At 39.9% G+C, this 18,335-nt stretch overlaps 1 protein-coding gene across 1 annotated transcript in view; it reads right to left on the reverse strand.

Annotated features, from left to right (window-relative positions):
- Positions 1–9,010: 9,010 nt before the first annotated feature.
- Positions 9,011–18,335, reverse strand: part of LOC137638992 (chymotrypsin-like protease CTRL-1) — an 84,605-nt gene continuing 75,280 nt past the window's right edge. The window contains exons 2-4 of the mRNA XM_068371321.1: positions 12,791–12,857; positions 12,270–12,450; positions 9,011–9,036 (exon numbers count right to left, since the gene is read on the reverse strand). Coding sequence (XP_068227422.1) covers positions 9,011–9,036; positions 12,270–12,450; positions 12,791–12,857 — 274 coding nt within the window. The remainder of the gene's footprint in view (positions 9,037–12,269; positions 12,451–12,790; positions 12,858–18,335) is intronic.

An 18,335-nucleotide genomic window follows, 5' to 3' on the forward strand; every position in this document is an offset into this window, starting at 1 on the left:
TGTATATATCTGACCGTCTGTGGAACAATGGTCATTGTAACAGTGGGATGCTGTTTAACATCCTAAGGAGAACTAAGAAACCCTTCCGTTCTCCTTCCAGGCCATACCTGACTGTTTGCCTATATCAGCTTTTCAGTGTTTCACTGTAATAGAAGATTCCTTTCTATTGTATAAAGCATAGGATAAGTACCCCGGAAAAGAGGAGAGACACAGACGTGTAAATCCTTCCAGCCAACTGCTGCGGTCTTCCTAGTTATTGATTCCAGGGCATCCCCTTTTAAGAAGGGGCTGATGGAAGATTCTAGTCCATAAGGATAGAGTAGCGCCCTACATCCGGGGAATTAATAATGAGAATCAAGAGGCTGATGAAGAATCAGCGTAAGAAAAAAAAAAGGGGGGCGGAAAGTGGATCCCCCAAATCAGGTAGATCTCAGCAAGGGGTTGTGCTTAGAAGCACAACGTACTGGAAAACCATTCTATTGTATGGTTATGTACCAAAGATTTCTGTCTGCGATATGGTCCTAAACTGCAGGTGTACAGGGTATTGTATACCCCTATACAACTGGCATGTTACCGTCAAGGCTAGTGCTTGGGGGTAAGTTAACTGGCATAGTACTTCAGTACCGATATGGATAGCAGGTCTTCGACATATCAGTGACTTGTTGGCTGTCAGCTAGTTGCTGACAGATGTCACACCATCCTAGCCAGTATTCAATGTGACTGGGTAGTGGTGAAAACTATACGCATAGTCAGCGGATCTCTGAACCTGAGGCGACTCCTCGGGCTGTCGGCAGACCACCGGTAATCGGCGGGCTGTCGATTGAAGGTATACCAACTCAGCTATTGACTAGGGGGCGACCAAGGGCACACACTGCCGGCTCTTGGCGGCGGAGTCAGATGTGACAGTGAAACAATGACTGCTGTCGTTGATTTCACTACAAGGTGTGGCTTGATTGTGGAGTCTCTGCCCGGTGTTTGTCAGTCGGGGATTCGAGTCCCGCTCAGACTCACCAATGCCGTTAGTGTCTGCAACCTCATCTTGAGAGGCAGGGTGGGGGGGGGTTTAGACCTTAAAAACCTTTAAAAGGAACACTAAAGCGGCAGTTTTAGTAATGAGAAAATGAAATTTTCAGTCCAATTCCCGTAGAGTTTTCGCATTTTTACGAGTTCGCAACTGAACCGCATTTATGAGATAACTTTCGAAACGAAACCAACCACAGTTCGACAGCTCTAGACTGCCGTCTTGTAGGTTGGCGATTTTGGAAATAATATTGCTGGGGGGGGTGAACATGCATATATTATGTCCGTGAAAATACTCATCTTTATAACTGCAAAAGACAGCAATGCATCATCTGGTGTCCCTCCTGTAAGGAAGGGAGAACAGAAATGAGTATTCAGTTGATTATCGCATCGATAAACAATTTGCAAAATCGTCTTTTGACAAAATAGCTTAGGACAGAAAGCTAAAAGAGATAGTGGGAGACACATATCCGTGTATCCCCTGAGAGCCAATGCTGTTACTTCTCCTCAGTCTTAAGATAAGGAAATTCCTCCAACCGGGGAATTCCCTGAAGAAAAGGGGTTCGAATACCTAGGTGTAAGGAAGTGTACATGCACTGTCCCCTTCTGTGCTTAACGCTGTGAGGTAAGGAGGATTGATACACAATCAGAGTATCAAAGGAATGTCATTCTTTCGAAATAGGAACGGTAACAGCAGAAGCTCACATCCAAGATATGTTGATTAAAAATTAAAAGACATATATTTGTGTATCCTAACCCATCTATTTGCTGTAACCTCCCTTACAATATTAAATCAGGAAGTTTCCTGAACAGGGAAACTCAGGGATAAGGGCTCTCCCCTTTAGGGGTTAGAGGCGTCACACCACCAGCCCTTTACAAAATTTAATATTGCAGGGTAAATAGAATCTGATTTCAAATCAGAATATTGATGAAATATTATTCCATCAATATAGAATTGGGTTCAGCAAATATCTAGACAGGGACACCCAATATATATTGGAAATAACTACTAGTATAATCTATACGTTAGTTATCCATCTGCCGTATTTACTATACCGCAAATATACTGACTATCTGTATAGACCTATACCGTAGTTCAGCCGGCAGAAAATAAAAGACATACTTATGCATCCCAACCAATCTATTTGCTGTGACCTCCCTCACAATATTAAATCAGGGAGTTTCCTGATCAGGGAAACTCAGGGATAAGGGCTCTCCCCTATAGGGGTTAGAGGTGTCGCACCACCAGCCCTTTACGAAATTCAATATTGCAGGGTAAAGGGAAACTGATTTCAAATCAGAATATTGATGAAATATTATTCCATCAATATAGAATTGGGTTCAGCAAATATCTGGGCAGGGATACCCAAGATATATTGGAAATAACTACTAGCTGACGGCTGAGGAGGGGGGGGTCTGGGCGGCTCCGGCAACCCACCGGCAATGGTAAGGTTGCAGGACTCCAGCACAGGAAAGACAATGGCTCGGCCATCGTAAAAGAATAGAGAGGGGAGGGGAAAGGGTCCTATATGAGGTATAGGAGGGACCGGCAATGTTGCCGGATCTACACACCTTGAAGAAACTCTGTTTCAGTACCGGCACGACCACAAGCGGCAGGAGAATCATTTATTTTCCAGCTTAGGAGGTGCTAATACAATTAAGGGGACGGCAGCTCATGCCGTTCCTCTCAACAAGGGAGAAACAGAGTTCCAATGCTGGCACCATCCTAGGCCACAAGAGTATACGACTCTATAGCCTAGGGTCGGCGAGCATAGGACTAGTCTACTAGACCACAGGGAGAAGGTGGCGGCAACATTCGACCACTTCAGGTGTAGTCTAGGGAGGGCTAGCCTCCTATGCCGGCAGTTCCGCCGGCAGGGGAATGCAATCACCCCGCCGACCGACTGCCGACAAAGACTGAATACTCTAAGGTTCTGATCGAATCCCAAAACTTGCCGTCGGACGTTAAGGGATAAGACAGAAAACTCTAGGCTAGTCATGCCTGAATTCAAAATTCTAGGCCAACGCAGAGAGTTGTAGCCTAAGGCTACTCTCAGAGGGAAGAGAGATTACCCATAAATCTCTAGTGAGATTAATAACGGTTAATATAATTCCAGGAGATATCGATCTCCAGGAATGATAACCAATACACAAGGGTAACCGGGGAAATGACGAAAGTATATGTTGTCTAGGTTATGTTACCCAGACAAGACGAGATTTCGGTTACCTAAATCACCAAAACTCTGACATATACGATCGCCACGGAAAAGGGAAAAATATGCTTATAGATATCTTTACAATATATAATGCCTAAATAGCTTTCATAATAATGATTAAGCTATTTACACCGGAATGTCGTTCTGCTAACTAAATAGCACATGTACAAAGAACGACAGCGCCATGGCGACACCGGCGATCGGCGAAGATCCGCACACAATAAATACACAATTCATTGTGAGGCTGGAACTAAATTACATATTGTAAAGAATCAATACTCAACTTTCTTGATGGAGAAAGAAGCCGTAGAAGCATTAAGATTCCCAGAAATCGATCGAAATGTCAGATCGACAGGGAACACCACCGTAGCGAGTCGCTACAGATAAAGGAATGAACGCCAGAGGGAGTTGGCGCGGTTGTGATACGATTGTAGTAGGGGAACCAGGGTAATCTTTGTTGCGGTTACCCTTCTATTCTGCCACGTATTCCCCCTCGAGGCGTAAAAGCTATTCGGGGTACAGATTGCCATGTGGCGTGTCAAGAATACGTCCCCTGATGATTTACGATACCCTTGAGAGTAATCTTAAAGGTACTCGCGCCAGAAGTTGGAATTCTGTGAAACCTTTGGTTTGATTCCCTGGGAATATCACTGTAGTCATATATACCCTTTGGAAGCTACTAAAGGAACCTTCCATTAGGACGTCATGGCTTGAGCCCAAAAAGATCTTTTTGACATTTCAAGAGTGTTTTGAAGATCAAGTTACTAAACGAGAAGCCTATAGCATAGAAAAACACCTAATATGAATATCATAGCTTAACCAAGTGAGTATAAATGTAGGATTACTGAAACTAGAAGTAAATTACCATCATATTCCGAATTAAACTCAAAAGGGAAAAAATTTACTTAAAACAAAAGGAAAAAAATCCTTGTTATGAATCTAAATTAGTGATCATTTTATAGATCTTAACCTCTAATCACAACTGTTAATCCACAAATGAAGCATATAAAAATTCAATGAAAGCACATTTCCTGCATCAAAAAAATAATATGATATATTTCACAGTTCAAAAAATTATAAAGTGCATTTTATTCTGAAAAAGAAAAAAAAATTTTCAGCTAATAGCATATTGAGAAATCTTCTCAAAAAACTATAATAATGAATGCTCGTTTAGATCCCCTTCCAGATATGTAAGCGAGATTATCTATTATCTGTCTCTAAATCATCGAATAGTAAAGTTCTCCATATTATGATACAAATCTGCAGGCAAATCTAATTAAGTCTACCTTCATTCATTGGTCTTGAATTCCGATATTAATTAATTTATCAAAAATCTTAGATTTATATACCATTATCAGTTTAAAATCCCTTTAACGTCAAAAGGAATTAATAATCTTATAACGAAGTCCCGAAATAAGGTGGATCTTGATCGATATCATATATAATCCACCATCCCTTAGACAAGGGGTTCGCTAATCAATAAATATTGAGTCTTAAGCCGGGTACACCACCCGTGCAAAACAAAGTCACGGAACATGTTCTTGTAACAAAAACGTCCGTATGGACGGAGACTTGAGCCCGCGCACTGGGCAATTGCACAACGCGTATCCACTGGCTCAACTTGTTTACACCAAGAAGAACCAGAATTTTCTAGTCTGATCCCCTCTGATTCCCTTTATCGATAGAAGCAACGAGATTAGGGATTGGTATCTTTTAGGAGAGAGAGAGAGAGAGAGAGAGAGAGAGAGAAAGAGACGTAGTATAGTTCTACCTTTTCTTCTACTGTCCACCATAAATTAGGTGAAGAAAATTGAATATCACTTCTCTATATAAGGACTTAAGATGTTATAAGATGCCTACAATATTTTCTGGACATTGAGTTGTATATATTTTGCCATGAACGAATGGTCCTCAATGTTCTTGATTAAGTAATGGTCGCTACTTGCTGGATTCCCAAATCATATAACTGCTTATTTTATTCACTGATGAAAGTCTTGAAAAATACACATGTGAGTAAAGAGCTGTGTTATTATTTAAAATACGAGAATAGAGTTTATCAGGTTTCCTGTATATATTCTTTTTAATTGTATATTAAATTATTACAAACCTGAGAGAGAAGAGAGAGAGAGAGAGAGAGAGAGAGAGAGAGAGAGAGAGAGAGAGAGAGAGGGGGGGTTTATCCAATTACTGAAATTTATAATCTTGATATGGTGATGATAATTTTGTATTATTTCCACATTTTATATAAAAACTAGTTTTATGACAAACTTTCTGAAGTAACTATTCGGCGTGAATATAGAAATCATCAGCTGTTATTCACTTAAACCGTGAATAGTCAATGAGAGTTTATAAACACTGGAAGTCTTTCCTTGAATGACTATACAGTACAATCTTATTTTTCTTGAAAAGAAAAAATAAATATTTTAAAACAATAATATTTTTCATGCTTTCCCAAGGAAATGAATTGTAGTTCTTACCTCAAACTTAACTCAAGGTTGAGCCAGAGTCAATATATTCAGTATGTATGGACTAAGGTTGAGCCAGAGTCAATATATACAGTATGTATTGAATCAGGGTTGACCCAGAGTCAATATATTCAGTATGTATTAACTCAAGGTTAAGCCAGAGTCAATATATTCAGTATATATTGACTCAGTGTTGAGCCAGAGTCAATATATTCAGTATGTATTGAGTAAGGGTTGAGCCTGAGTCAATATATTCAGTATGTATTGACTCAGGGTTGAACCAGAGTCAATATATTCAGTATGTATTGAGTAAGGATTAACCCAGAGTCAATATATATATATATATATATATATATATATATATATATATATATATATATATATATATATATATATATATATATAGTATGTATTGACTTAGGGTTGAGCCAGAGTCAATATATTCAGTATGTATTGACTCAGGGTTGAACCAGAGTCAGTAAATTCAGTATGTATTGAGTAAGGGTTGAGCCAGAGTCAATATCTACAGTATGTATTGACTCAGGGTTGAGCCAGAGGTAATATATATATATATATATATATATATATATATATATATATATATATATATATATATATATATGTATTAATTCAGGGTTGACCCAGAGTTGATATTCACAGTATGTATTGACTGAGTTGAGCCAGAGTCAATATATTCAGTATGTATTGACTAAAGGTTGAGCCAGAGTCAATATATCTAGTATGTATTGACTCAGGGTTGAACCAGAGTCAATATATTCAGTATGTATTAAGTAAGGGTTAAGCTAGAGTCAATATATTCAGTATGTATTGACTAATGGTTGAGCCAGAGTCAATATATACAGTATATATTGACTCAGGGTTGACCCAGAGTCAATATAATCAGTATTTATTAACTCAAGGTAGAGCCAGAGTCAATATATTCAGTAGGCCTATGTATTGACTCGGTGTTGAGCCAGAGTCAATATATTTAGTATGGATTGACTAAGGGTTGAGAGAGAGTCAATATATTCAGTATGTATTGACTCAGTGTTGAGCCAGAGTCAATATATTCAGTATGTATTGACTAAGGGTTGAGCCAGAGTCAATATATTCTGTATGTATTGACTAAGGGTTGAGCCAGAGTCAATATATTCAGTATGTATTGACTCAGGGTTGAACCAGAGTCAATATATTCAGTATGTATTGAGTAAGGGTTGAGCCAGAGTCAATATATTCAGTGTGTATTGATTAAGGGTTGAGCCAGAGTCAATATATAGAGTATGTATTGACTCAGGGTTGACCCATAGTCAATATATTCAGTATGTATTAACTCAAGGTAGAGCCAGAGTCAATATATTCAGTATGTATTGGCTCAGTGTTGAGCCAGAGTCAATATATTCAGTGTGCATTGACTAAGCGTTGAGCCAGAGTCAATATATTCAGTATGTATTATCTCAAGGTTGAGCCAGAGTCAATATATTCAGTATGTATTAACTAAGGGTTGAGTCAGAGTCAATATATACAGTATGTATTGACTCAGGGTTGAGCCAGAGTCAATATATTCAGAATATATTGACTCAGTGTTGAGCCAGAGTCAATATATTCAGTATGTATTGACTCAGGGTTGAACCAGAGTCAATATATTAAGTATGTATTATCTCAAGGTTGAGCCAGAGTCAATATATTCAGTATGTATTGACTAAGGGTTGAGTCAGAGTCAATATATACAGTATGTATTATCTCAAGGTTGAGCCAAAGTCAATATATACAGTATGTATTAACTCAAGGTTGAGCCAGAGTCAGTATATTCAGTATGTATTGACTAAGGGTTGAACCAGAGTCAATATATTCAGTATGTATTGAGTGAGGATTGAGCCAGAGTCAATATATATATAGTATGTATTGACTTAGGGTTGAGCCAGAGTCAATATATTCAGTATGTATTAACTGAAGGTTGAGCCAGAGTCAGTATATTCAATATGTATTGACTCAGGGTTGAACCAGAGTCAATATATTCAGTATGTATTGACTAAGGGTTGAGCCAGAGTCAATATATACAGTATGTATTGACGCAGGGTTGACCCAGTGTCAATATATACAATATGTATTGACTGAGTTGAGCCAGAGTCAATATATTCAGTATTTATTGACTCAGTGTTGAGCCAGAGTCAATATATTCAGTATGTATTAACTCAAGGTTGAGCCAGAGTCAGTATATTCAATATGTATTGACTCAGGGTTGAACCAGAGTCAATATATTCAGTATGTTTTGACTAAGGGTTAAGCCAGAGTCAATATATACAGTATGTATTGACTCAGGGTTGACCCAGTGTCAATATATACAATATGTATTGACTGAGTTGACCCAGAGTCAATATATTCAGTATGTATTAACTCAAGGTTGAGCCAGAGTCAATATATTCAGTATGTATTGACTAAGGGTTGAGCCAGAGTTAATATATATAGTATGTATTAACTCAGGGTTGACCCAGAGTCAATATTTACAGTATGTATTGACTGAGTTGAGCCAGAGTCAATATATTCAGAATGTATTGACTCAGAGTTGGGTCAGAGTCAATATATACAGTATGTATTGACTGAGTTGAGCCAGAGTCAATATATTCGGTATGTATTGACTAAAGGTTGAGCCAGAGTCAATATATCCAGTATGTATTGAAGCAGGGTTGAGCTATGAACTCTCGTTCTCGGAAGGATTTCAGTGAGACCAGAGTGAGACAATGCAAGACTTAAGGTGCATCTGTAGAGCTGGAGGACTGTTGTCCCTGTAGGAATGGTGTCAAGTTTAGTTTTGATATAGTTCAATAGGGTCGTAAATGTCATGCAAAGTTTATTGAAGTATCTTATATTCAGAGGCAATAGAGTTAGTCTGTGAAATGCTTCTCTGTTTTGATTTTGAGGACATATTTTAAAGTATCTGCATTCTATTTTGCTGTTAATTTTAGCAGGCATTGATTTTTTAGATAACTAGTCAAATTCTCATTACAGGAAATATCTCTCTTCATATTTTCATTGATAATTACAGAATATAAGAATCAAACTGGTGCTAGATTGAAAAAGGATGTGGTGGCCGATGCAGTAATGTCCCTGACTGGTGTTCGAGTCCCGCTCAAACTCGTTAGTTCATTTTGTCGCTGACCTCACCATCCATGTGAGCAAAGAATGTGGGAGGGGTTTTGGGGAGACTTAAGATCTAGCTGCTGAGTCATCAGCAGCCTTTGCCTGGTCCACCTTGATTCTAGCTTGGGTGGAGAGGGGCCTTGGTCAGTTTCTAGGGCATTGTCCTGCTTGTTAGGCAATGCTACTATCCCTTGTCTCTGTGATGGCAACAGATTATATAATGAAATCAGAATACAAAATGATAACGAATGAACTGAATACATGAAAGAAGCAGAATCAGGATTTGGTAATGTTTAACTCTACATCAGTACGATCATAACGTTAAAACAATCTCATATGATACAATGATAAAATTACCATCATCTTAATACACTAGACACTTGTAAACATTTACAAGTATCGGTAGATAGTACGAATAAGAATTTTAAAGTATAACTTTAAACGGCCCTAATGGAAAATCCAGCCTTTTGACAGGTCAGACTTATGACGAAAAAGTTATTCATCAATGATAATCTTATTCATAAATCATATTCATTAATGGCATTGATGTGAAATCCACTCATAGGACTTTTAACTTATGTAATATATACGAGTATGTTGGTCAAAAATAGTGCATATATATATATATATATATATATATATATATATATATATATATATATATATATATATATATATATATATATATATATATCTGCACTATTTTGACCAACATACTTCCGGACCACTTAATTTTCTGAAGGGTAGAAAGTATGTATTATGTGTTTTCCGGTAAGCTTTTTCTTGGTTCATGGAAAGCCAACTTGACTCAGTTCTAACTATATACAACTGAAAACTTTAAAAGTCAATATGGTATGCATAAGTCCACATAGAAAGAGAATATGCTCTCTATGTAAACCTTTCCTTTGAGAAATATGAAGACAAAAGAACGATAGGCTTTAAAATTGTTCAGCAATATTATTTCACATATTATATCTAAAGTAATAAGCAGGTACTAAAATGTTAGCTATCCATATTGATATTCTGGGGAAAATGTATATGTATTTACATATGGATATATATATATATATATATATATATATATATATATATATATATATATATATATATATATATATATATACATATATATATATATATATATATATATATGTATATATATATATATATATATATATATATATATATATATATATATATATATATATATACTCTTCCTCAAACATCTGCTTAATTCCTGGTGTTATTGTTTTCCCTATTATGGAAGTTTTACTCTTTCTTCATCTACCTTATTTCTTTATACGAGTCATTCCTAACTCTTCACCTACATGCTGAGGTTTCCTTCTCCGGGTTCTTCAATATACACTGCACAGATGTAATAGGATAATGTGGTCCTTATTTGATAATGAAATGGATAGAATATTCAAAACCTAAATTATATTCCCATGAACCACGAATACACAATAATACTTTCATTTATTTCTTAAGCTCATACCCTTGAACTACTTCAAAATAAAACTTCCCACCGTTAAATCTGAATAAATCTCGTGTATCTTTCGCCTCTCCAATAATTTTCTCCTCATGAAGTCAGCTATGTTGTTTGAGTTTCCAGCAAATTGACTTGAATGCTATTTTCTTTAAATTTTCTCGAGGAAAAATTGTTACTTTGACAGTATATTCTTATTGCCTTGACAATTGTTATCAAGCCATGCTTCTCTTTCTGAAAATAGTTTCTGCCCATTTGCTAATGGACTTCTTAAGAAATTCATGCCTAAATTTCTTTTTTTTTATTTTCTTGTTGGAGTTTGAACTTGCCCATTTTGTAAAAAGGTTACATGTATTCACTCGCATTGTTTAACTTACTCTTTTCTAAACAATTACAATATTTATGGTCCTTTAAAAATCGTCGTTCCTTAACAGTCTTTAATCATAAGATCCACAATTTCCAAAATCATTAAATAATAATATGACTGCGTATGAACTAAAGTCCTACCCCATACCACAAGAAGTTTGCAGATAAACTGGTTTTCTCTCCTGTTACGTTTCCTCTCTTCTCCCATGTCTATAGACTTGCCATATGTTACAATTCATTCCTCCATAACTTTATTCCTCTTCCTAGGATTAATATTTTTTAATCCACTTTTTCTCCCACTTAGATTTTTGCAGATAAATCAACTATCTATAGGCCTTCTAAATTCACCTCATTTGCTTATCTTGTGAAACTATCTAAATAGGAACCCCATACCTTGATGAAATTCAATTCTGCAAAATGCAGTTTGTACCTAAATCTTTTTCTCTCTTCCAATCCAAGTCCTTACTCTTTTCTGATGAAAGTATGATTGAATATATAATTTCTATCAAAATTTCATGGTAATGGGGGCTCAGTGATATCACTGACTACTCACACTTTGTTGTTTCTTGAATTCACAAGTCACAATAAATTTCCACTGGACTACGACCTTCCTTTGTTTGTGGAAGGGCTGAAACCCATAAGTCTACTTCATGAGATAATAGCAGACATTGCTTTGATTCTTAAGGTATTATAAAAGGTGAAAGTTGTCTTAACAAAAGAAAATAGCTCAAATTGATGAATTTCCACTCAAAACATTTGGTGCCCTTTTTGGATGCTGTTATATTCCTCCAAGTTTCAAAGAGTTTCTCTTAGTCTCATTTCTTTGGCCCATGACTCGTCCGTGCCTTTTCTCTTGCCGTCGGCCTACTCAAAGATATTCTGCTGCCCATTTTCTATTGGTATTATTTTTTCCTTCATTCTGCTAAACTGTCCTATCACACAGCCTGGTAAAACCTATTATGTATCTTTCCAACTTTATTTTCTAGAAATAGAAAATCTCCTTAATGGAAGGTTCAGACTGTTTTGCTCCACCAATGTCCAGCGCTGGTATTATCTTCCTACTTTAGTGTGACCTGAGTCTTGTAAGGGTCCATCTTTTAAGAGATGGTTATTATGATTTTTTGAGACGTTGCATTGCTACTCCAGCTTCTTTTCTTATGATTGTGTTTTTCCCTTCTGAGTCTCTTTGTAAAGATGTTAACAAAACGTTAGAAGTATTAATAACAACCTTATCTTAACCATCCCTCTTTGTTAAATGCAAATAGAACAAATGTCCAACACACATGCAAAAATTTTTAAGGATTTTTCACAATTTTTGTAATTGGTATCAATAAATTTGGAAACGAGAAAGTTGTTACATTTATTCCTAACGACTAAAATCGTGGTAGTTCCTTAAATCAATTTCTTGAAGGAATAAATTAGAAATAAGAAAACTCTGTGAATAGAATGTACTGAAGGTGCATGCGCAGAAAGTGATCTAGACCAAAATATTTCTCGGATAAGATAATTGACTGCTCTTTGATGCTTGACTTGAACAAAGATTTCACATAAGTTACAACTTATTACTAGTGTACAAACCTGACTGTAATGTTCCCCAGCCAGTAACTGTAGCAGTCACATCACTATAGGTATTGCCTGCATCTGGAAGACACACAGGGGCAACCTTGTTGTCAGAAGGGAAGGTGAGTGGAGAGGACAGCTTGATCAACGTCATATCGTTGTCATAAGTGTTAGTGTTGTAATTTGGGTGCATGATGATCTGCAATGAATTTGATAGGTCAAACTTATTTTCCATATCATAATGTCTTATCTTTTGCAAGATACCTGTCATTATAACACCTGTATTTTAGAATCAGAAAATTTCTACTACATTCAGTTGTACAATTCAATTCAAATTTCCTTTTCTTTTATGGCTAACCACAAAGATTTGTTGCAATGCATCTAGAAATATTTTCTCTGTTTAAAAAAAGCTCATAGTAGATAGAAAAGCCTTATATAATTTCTTGACTTCTGTTAAAGAGAATTTCTAACAAAATATTTTGCCAGAACTATCCAGAGGTTTTCCGATTTAGTCTTGGGGCTTGGATCTTTTGTCTAACCGTTGTTTCAGCTAATGTGGTATAATCGTGTTCTCCAACGACTACATAGACGCTTGACGTACTGTCTCTGGAGGTGGAATGGGATCGTTTTTAGTAATAACACTCATTTCTGTTTGAAAAGGTCAATATCACCATTAAATTTTCTGTAATTTCCAAAATTTTGGAACTTCATGTCAACCAGTAATTCCCGACCACTGTATATTCTTCACTGCCACCATCTTCTATTGCTCTTCATCTTTGTGAAGTAATCTGACTAAATGTATGCGCCATCTGCGACTTGTAGGTTGCTCTCGTCAAGTCGTCGGTAAACGGCACTCACAGACTGATCAGCAATCGCACTGTAACGCAATGAAGTTACATCCTGACGCGTTACAGTTGCGGCCTGAACATTTGGACAATTTGATACGCTTATATTTGTAACACTGTTATGCTACAGTGCTCTGCTTTCGTGTATATGTGTGTGTGTGTGTTGAGATTGCCTTACCTTATACAAGACACGGGCTCTTGCGTTGGCAGCCCGTAAGCGTCTGTAACTGTAATCTACTTTTATTTACTTTGAAAGAGGCTTTAGGGGACGATGGGAACATCGGGAGAGACGGTAGATGTATAGGACCTACAGGGAGGACCATTTAGCCTTTAATCAAAATCAGCCATTTATATAGGAAATAAAAAAAAGAAATTGATACAAGGAAATAAAATCTGAAGATGCACATTGAAGTTAGATTTAGACATGCCAAGGCAGTTCTAACAACATTATGGACATTAAAAATGTTGAATAGAGATTTGAATTTTTATTTTAGGTTGTTAGATATACTTAAATGCCAATATATATCATACCCTATCTTCATAGTAATGATTTCCTCTAATAAAAACAAAGGGAATGTTAATTAATTTGTAAGATGTCCAATAATACATGTAATAAAACTGAAGCTATCTCTTTTATATTATTCTTATCAGCATTGCTATTATTATTCGTACAAGTATATTTATCATGAGGAGTTATGAAAATATAAGAATAAATAACAATAAGCGAAAAGGAAACAAAGTAATTAGTAAAAATATGGGAATTTCTTACTGGAACACCTATTGATCATTATTTATATTCTTTATCTATACGCATATTTATCAATAATATTCATTTATCGACATGTAAATCAGGGGTTAACGAACATGTGACGGCCGAGAGAAAGGTTATGACTCAAAGGCAGGATGCAATCAACTGAGTAACTTTATTAAAGAATACTCTCCTTTATATACATAACCTCAAGGCAACAGGAATTTTCATGTTCGAGAAACAGACAATGTTAGAGAGGAAAAATGCAGACATGTTTATTCTGGTTCTTCTTTTTATTGCGAGGGAAGAGCGCAGATACAAGCATAATATATACAAAATAATTTATGTAGGATCGTGTGACACACGGTTGGTACATGGCTCCCCCCCTAAAAATGACATACTGTACATGTTAAATAGGGCGCCCTGATCTTGAGAGGCGAACTGTAGGCAGGTCATCTGGCAGTAGATAAGCAGGTTTCAGGCGATCAATGGAGACCCAGTCTTCTTTGCCACGAATGTTTAGTAGGAATGCTTTCGGACTACGTCGGATCACAAGGAGAGGGCCCGTTTAAGGGGGCGTTAGCGGTGACTTGGTAGTGTCGTTGCGCAAGAAGACGTACGTTGCAGAGTGCAAGTCTGTTGGTATGTGATGCTTCGCTGGGGGCTTGTAAGTCTGGCGGCACGGAGTAAATTTTCCCACGACATGACGTATGCGCTGGAGATCGTCGGAGGAGGTTGTAGAAGGAAAAAATTCAGCAGGGACGACCAACGGGTCGCCATACACCATTTCAGCTGCCGAGACGTCGGGGGCGTCTTTAGGAGTGGTCCTTAGTCCCAGGAGGACCCAGGGAAGCTGACTAAACCAGTTGCAATCCTTGCAGCGGGACATCAAAGCTGCTTTGAGGGTGCGATGAAAATGTTCAACCATTCTATTGGCGGCGGGGTTGTAGGCCATTGTCTGATGTAGGGTGATGCCCAGGAGATTCGCTAATGATGTCCACAATTGAGAGGTGAAAGTGGTTCCCCTGTCAGAAGTAATATGCTCAGGGATACCAAATCTTGCAATCCATCCAGAGAGTAAGGCAGATGTACATGAGGCGGACGTTGCAGTTTCCATGGGAATGGCTTCAGGCCAACGGGTGGAGCAGTCGATGACGGTAAACAGGTAACGGTGTTCTTGTGATGTGGGTAGGGGGCCTACAACGTCGACGTGAATGTGTGCGAAACGACGCTGAGGTTGAGGAAAGGTACCCACTCCTGAATCCGTGTGTCGATGTACTTTGGAAGTTTGGCAAGAAGTACAGACGCGGACCCAATCCTTAGCATCCTTAGAAATGCCGTGCCAAATGAACTTTGCCTTCAGCAGCTGTGCAGTAGAATGGCTCAAGGGATGTGAAAGGCAGTGAATGAAATCAAACACCTGTCGGCGCATGGGAGCAGGAATCCAAGGTCGCGGTCTGCCAGTACTGACGTCACAGAGGAGGGTGGTGTTGGAGTCTTCGAGGGGGAAGTCTTCCCAACGGAGGGACGTGCAGGATGTCCTACAAGCTTGATACTCTGGATCCTGTCGTTGGGCTTCAGCCAGGGCGTTGTAATCCAATCTCAGTTGAATGGCAGCCAACGTGTTTCTTGACAGGGCATCGGTGACGGGATTCATTTTCCCAGGGACGTATTGAAGGGTGCAATTGTATTCAGCCACAGCGGAGAGATGTCGGCGTTGCCGGGCGGACCAGGCGTCAGACTGTCGATTAAAGGCGTGCACCAGAGGCATGTAGTCTGTACAAATGACGAAGGGCGTACCTTCTAAGAAATGACGAAAGTGACAGACAGCCAAGTGCACCGCCAGCAATTCTCGATCGAAGGTAGAATAGCCGATTCTGCCTTGGACAGTTTTCTGCTGAAGAAGGCCAATGGGCGGGGCGAGTCGTTGACCACCTGTTCAAGTACTGCACCAATAGCGACGTCGCTGGCATCTGTGGAGAGAAGGAGAGGGGCATGTGGGATAGGAAAAGTGAGAGCCGCAGCAGTTGATAGGGCCTTCTTTGCATTGCAGAAGGCTGCTTCTTGAAGGGGACCCCACTTCAGGTCCTTTGGCTTGCCCTTGAATGAGGCGTAGAGGGGAGCAAGAGTGGCGGCAATGGCTGGTAGAAAACGGTGATAATAGTTGATCATGCCCAAGAACTCCTGCAGAGCTTTGACGGTCGAGGGCGCGGGGAAGTTCTGAATGGCTGCTACCTTCTCAGGGAGGGGATGACTCCTTCAGGAGTGATGCGGTGCCCTAAGAACGACATTTCGTTGGCGCCAAAGGTACACTTGTCGTACCGGACTACAAGGCCATTTTGTTGCAGGTGGTCGAGCACAATGCGCAGGTGACGGAGGTGTTCCTCTTTTGAGGAGGAGAACACAAGTATGTCGTCCACATAACATGCACAGAAAGGGAGGTCCCCTAAGATGCCATCAATGAGACGTTGAAACGTGGACCCAGCATTACGAAGGCCAAAACAGGAGTAATTGAAGGTGTATGTACCAAACGGAGTGGTGATGACAGTCTTGGGGATGTCTTCTGGGTTCATAGGCACCTGATAATACCCCTTCAGGAGGTCGAGCATAGAGAAAACCTTCGCTTTGTGCAGGTAGGAGGTCACGTCGGCAATGTTTGAGAGGGGGTAGTAATCCGGTTCTGTTTGCATGTTCAGGCACCTGTAATCCCCGCATGGACGGAGGGAGCCGTCTTTCTTCAGAACGATGTGTAAGGGTAACAACCTTGGGCTGGAGGCCTTTTGGCAAAGGCCCATTTCCTCCATTTCAGCGAACGTCTGTTTGGCGGCTGCCAATCGTTCCGGTGCCAGACGTCTGAATTTTGCGAAGACTGGGGTCCCGTCGTCTTAATATGGGGATTAATACCGTGCTTGGCAGGAACCGTGGCCGTTTGGCGAAGTTCTGGACGGAAAACTTCCTGGTACGACGTGAGGAGGTGGGCGTAGTGATCCGTGGGTGCGCTGATGTGCAGAGCGAGGTTAGAGGGGGCGGGTTGAAGAGGTGTCGACAAGTACGAGTCTGCGTTGACCAATCGTCGGTGGGCGACATCGACCAAAAGGTGGAAATGAGAGAGGAAATCCGCACCGATGATTAGCATTGTGACGTCAGCAACGAGAAACTTCCAATTGAATTTACCGTTTCCAAACGATAATGTGAGGTTCTCGTAACCGTACGTGGGTATTGCAGATCCGTTGGCAGCTACCAAGCGGACGTCGGCAGATGTAGACAGACTACGTCGTGTCTTGAAGAGTTTCCTTGGCAAAAGAGAACGACAAGCACCCGTGTCTACCAAAAATCGCACGCCCGTACCTGCATCATTTAAAAATAAAAGATTAGAAACACGGGAGGCCACCGCCACAAGCAATGGCCTACTTACACGTTTTTTGGCCACTGACAATCCTCAGCACAATCCTCAGCACATTTCTTCGCGGTTGCCCCGAATCTGAAGTGGTAGTAGCAAAACTGTGGCGGATGGGAAGTAGTAAGTGGCTGTAGAAGTTGTTTGTTGGGGCGCGAGCGATTGGTGGGTGGTGGGTGGCTTTGTCGCCGCTTCGGCATGTCATGGGGTAGGCGTGTATGCCCTATGGCATTCATGTCAGCTTCGGTTGACGTTGAATAGGCATCCTCTTCGTCAGGGGTGGAGGCGTTGATGGAGGTCTTAAAGTGGCTGTCCATAAGGGCGTCGGCTTTGGTCATCAAGTCCTTTATGGGTAAACTATCGACATCGGGTATGGCAGCGCGTATAGGTCCAGGTAAACGGCGTATCCAAAGGGCACGAAGTAGGTTCACCTCACGGGGAGAGCCGTCTGCGGCAGGTTGAAGGCGAGCGATACTGGTCATTTCCCTGAGGGCAAGCGAAGCCCTTTGGTCCCCCAACGGTTGTTGAGAGAGCTGAAAAAGCTTCGCTATACGGGCGGCTGGCGACGGCGAGTACTGATGCAGAAGGTATGTTTTGAGGGCGTCATACTCTATTGGGGTGTCTCTTTGTTCACAAAGCCAGTCGGATATTTCCAGGAAGGTGTCCTCGGGTATCGCCGCGAGAACATAATCTGCTTTGGTGGTTGAGCGAGTCACGCCGTTGATGCGAAACTGGACTTTTGCGCGCTGAAACCAAGCAAGCGCCTCTCCGCTGGCGAACGGTGATAGTTTCAATGGGGCAGCCACAACGCCAACTTCTGTAGAGTCCGTCATAGTACCAACGATGGAGGGGCGAGGGAGGTGGGCGTGGAAAACGGTGGGAGCGAGTCGACTTCCGGGGTCACCAATGCGACGGCTGAGAGAAAGGTTATGACTCAAAAGCAGGATGCAATCAACTGAGTAACTTTATTAAAGAACACTCTCCTTTATATACAAAACCTCAAGGCAACAGGAATTTTCATGTTCGAGAAACAGACAATATTAGAGAGGAAAAACGCAGACATTTTTATTCTGGTTCTTTTTAGTGCGAAGGAA

Source organism: Palaemon carinicauda, chromosome 4 (genome assembly GCF_036898095.1).
Source record: "Palaemon carinicauda isolate YSFRI2023 chromosome 4, ASM3689809v2, whole genome shotgun sequence".
Taxonomy (NCBI): domain Eukaryota; kingdom Metazoa; phylum Arthropoda; class Malacostraca; order Decapoda; family Palaemonidae; genus Palaemon; species Palaemon carinicauda.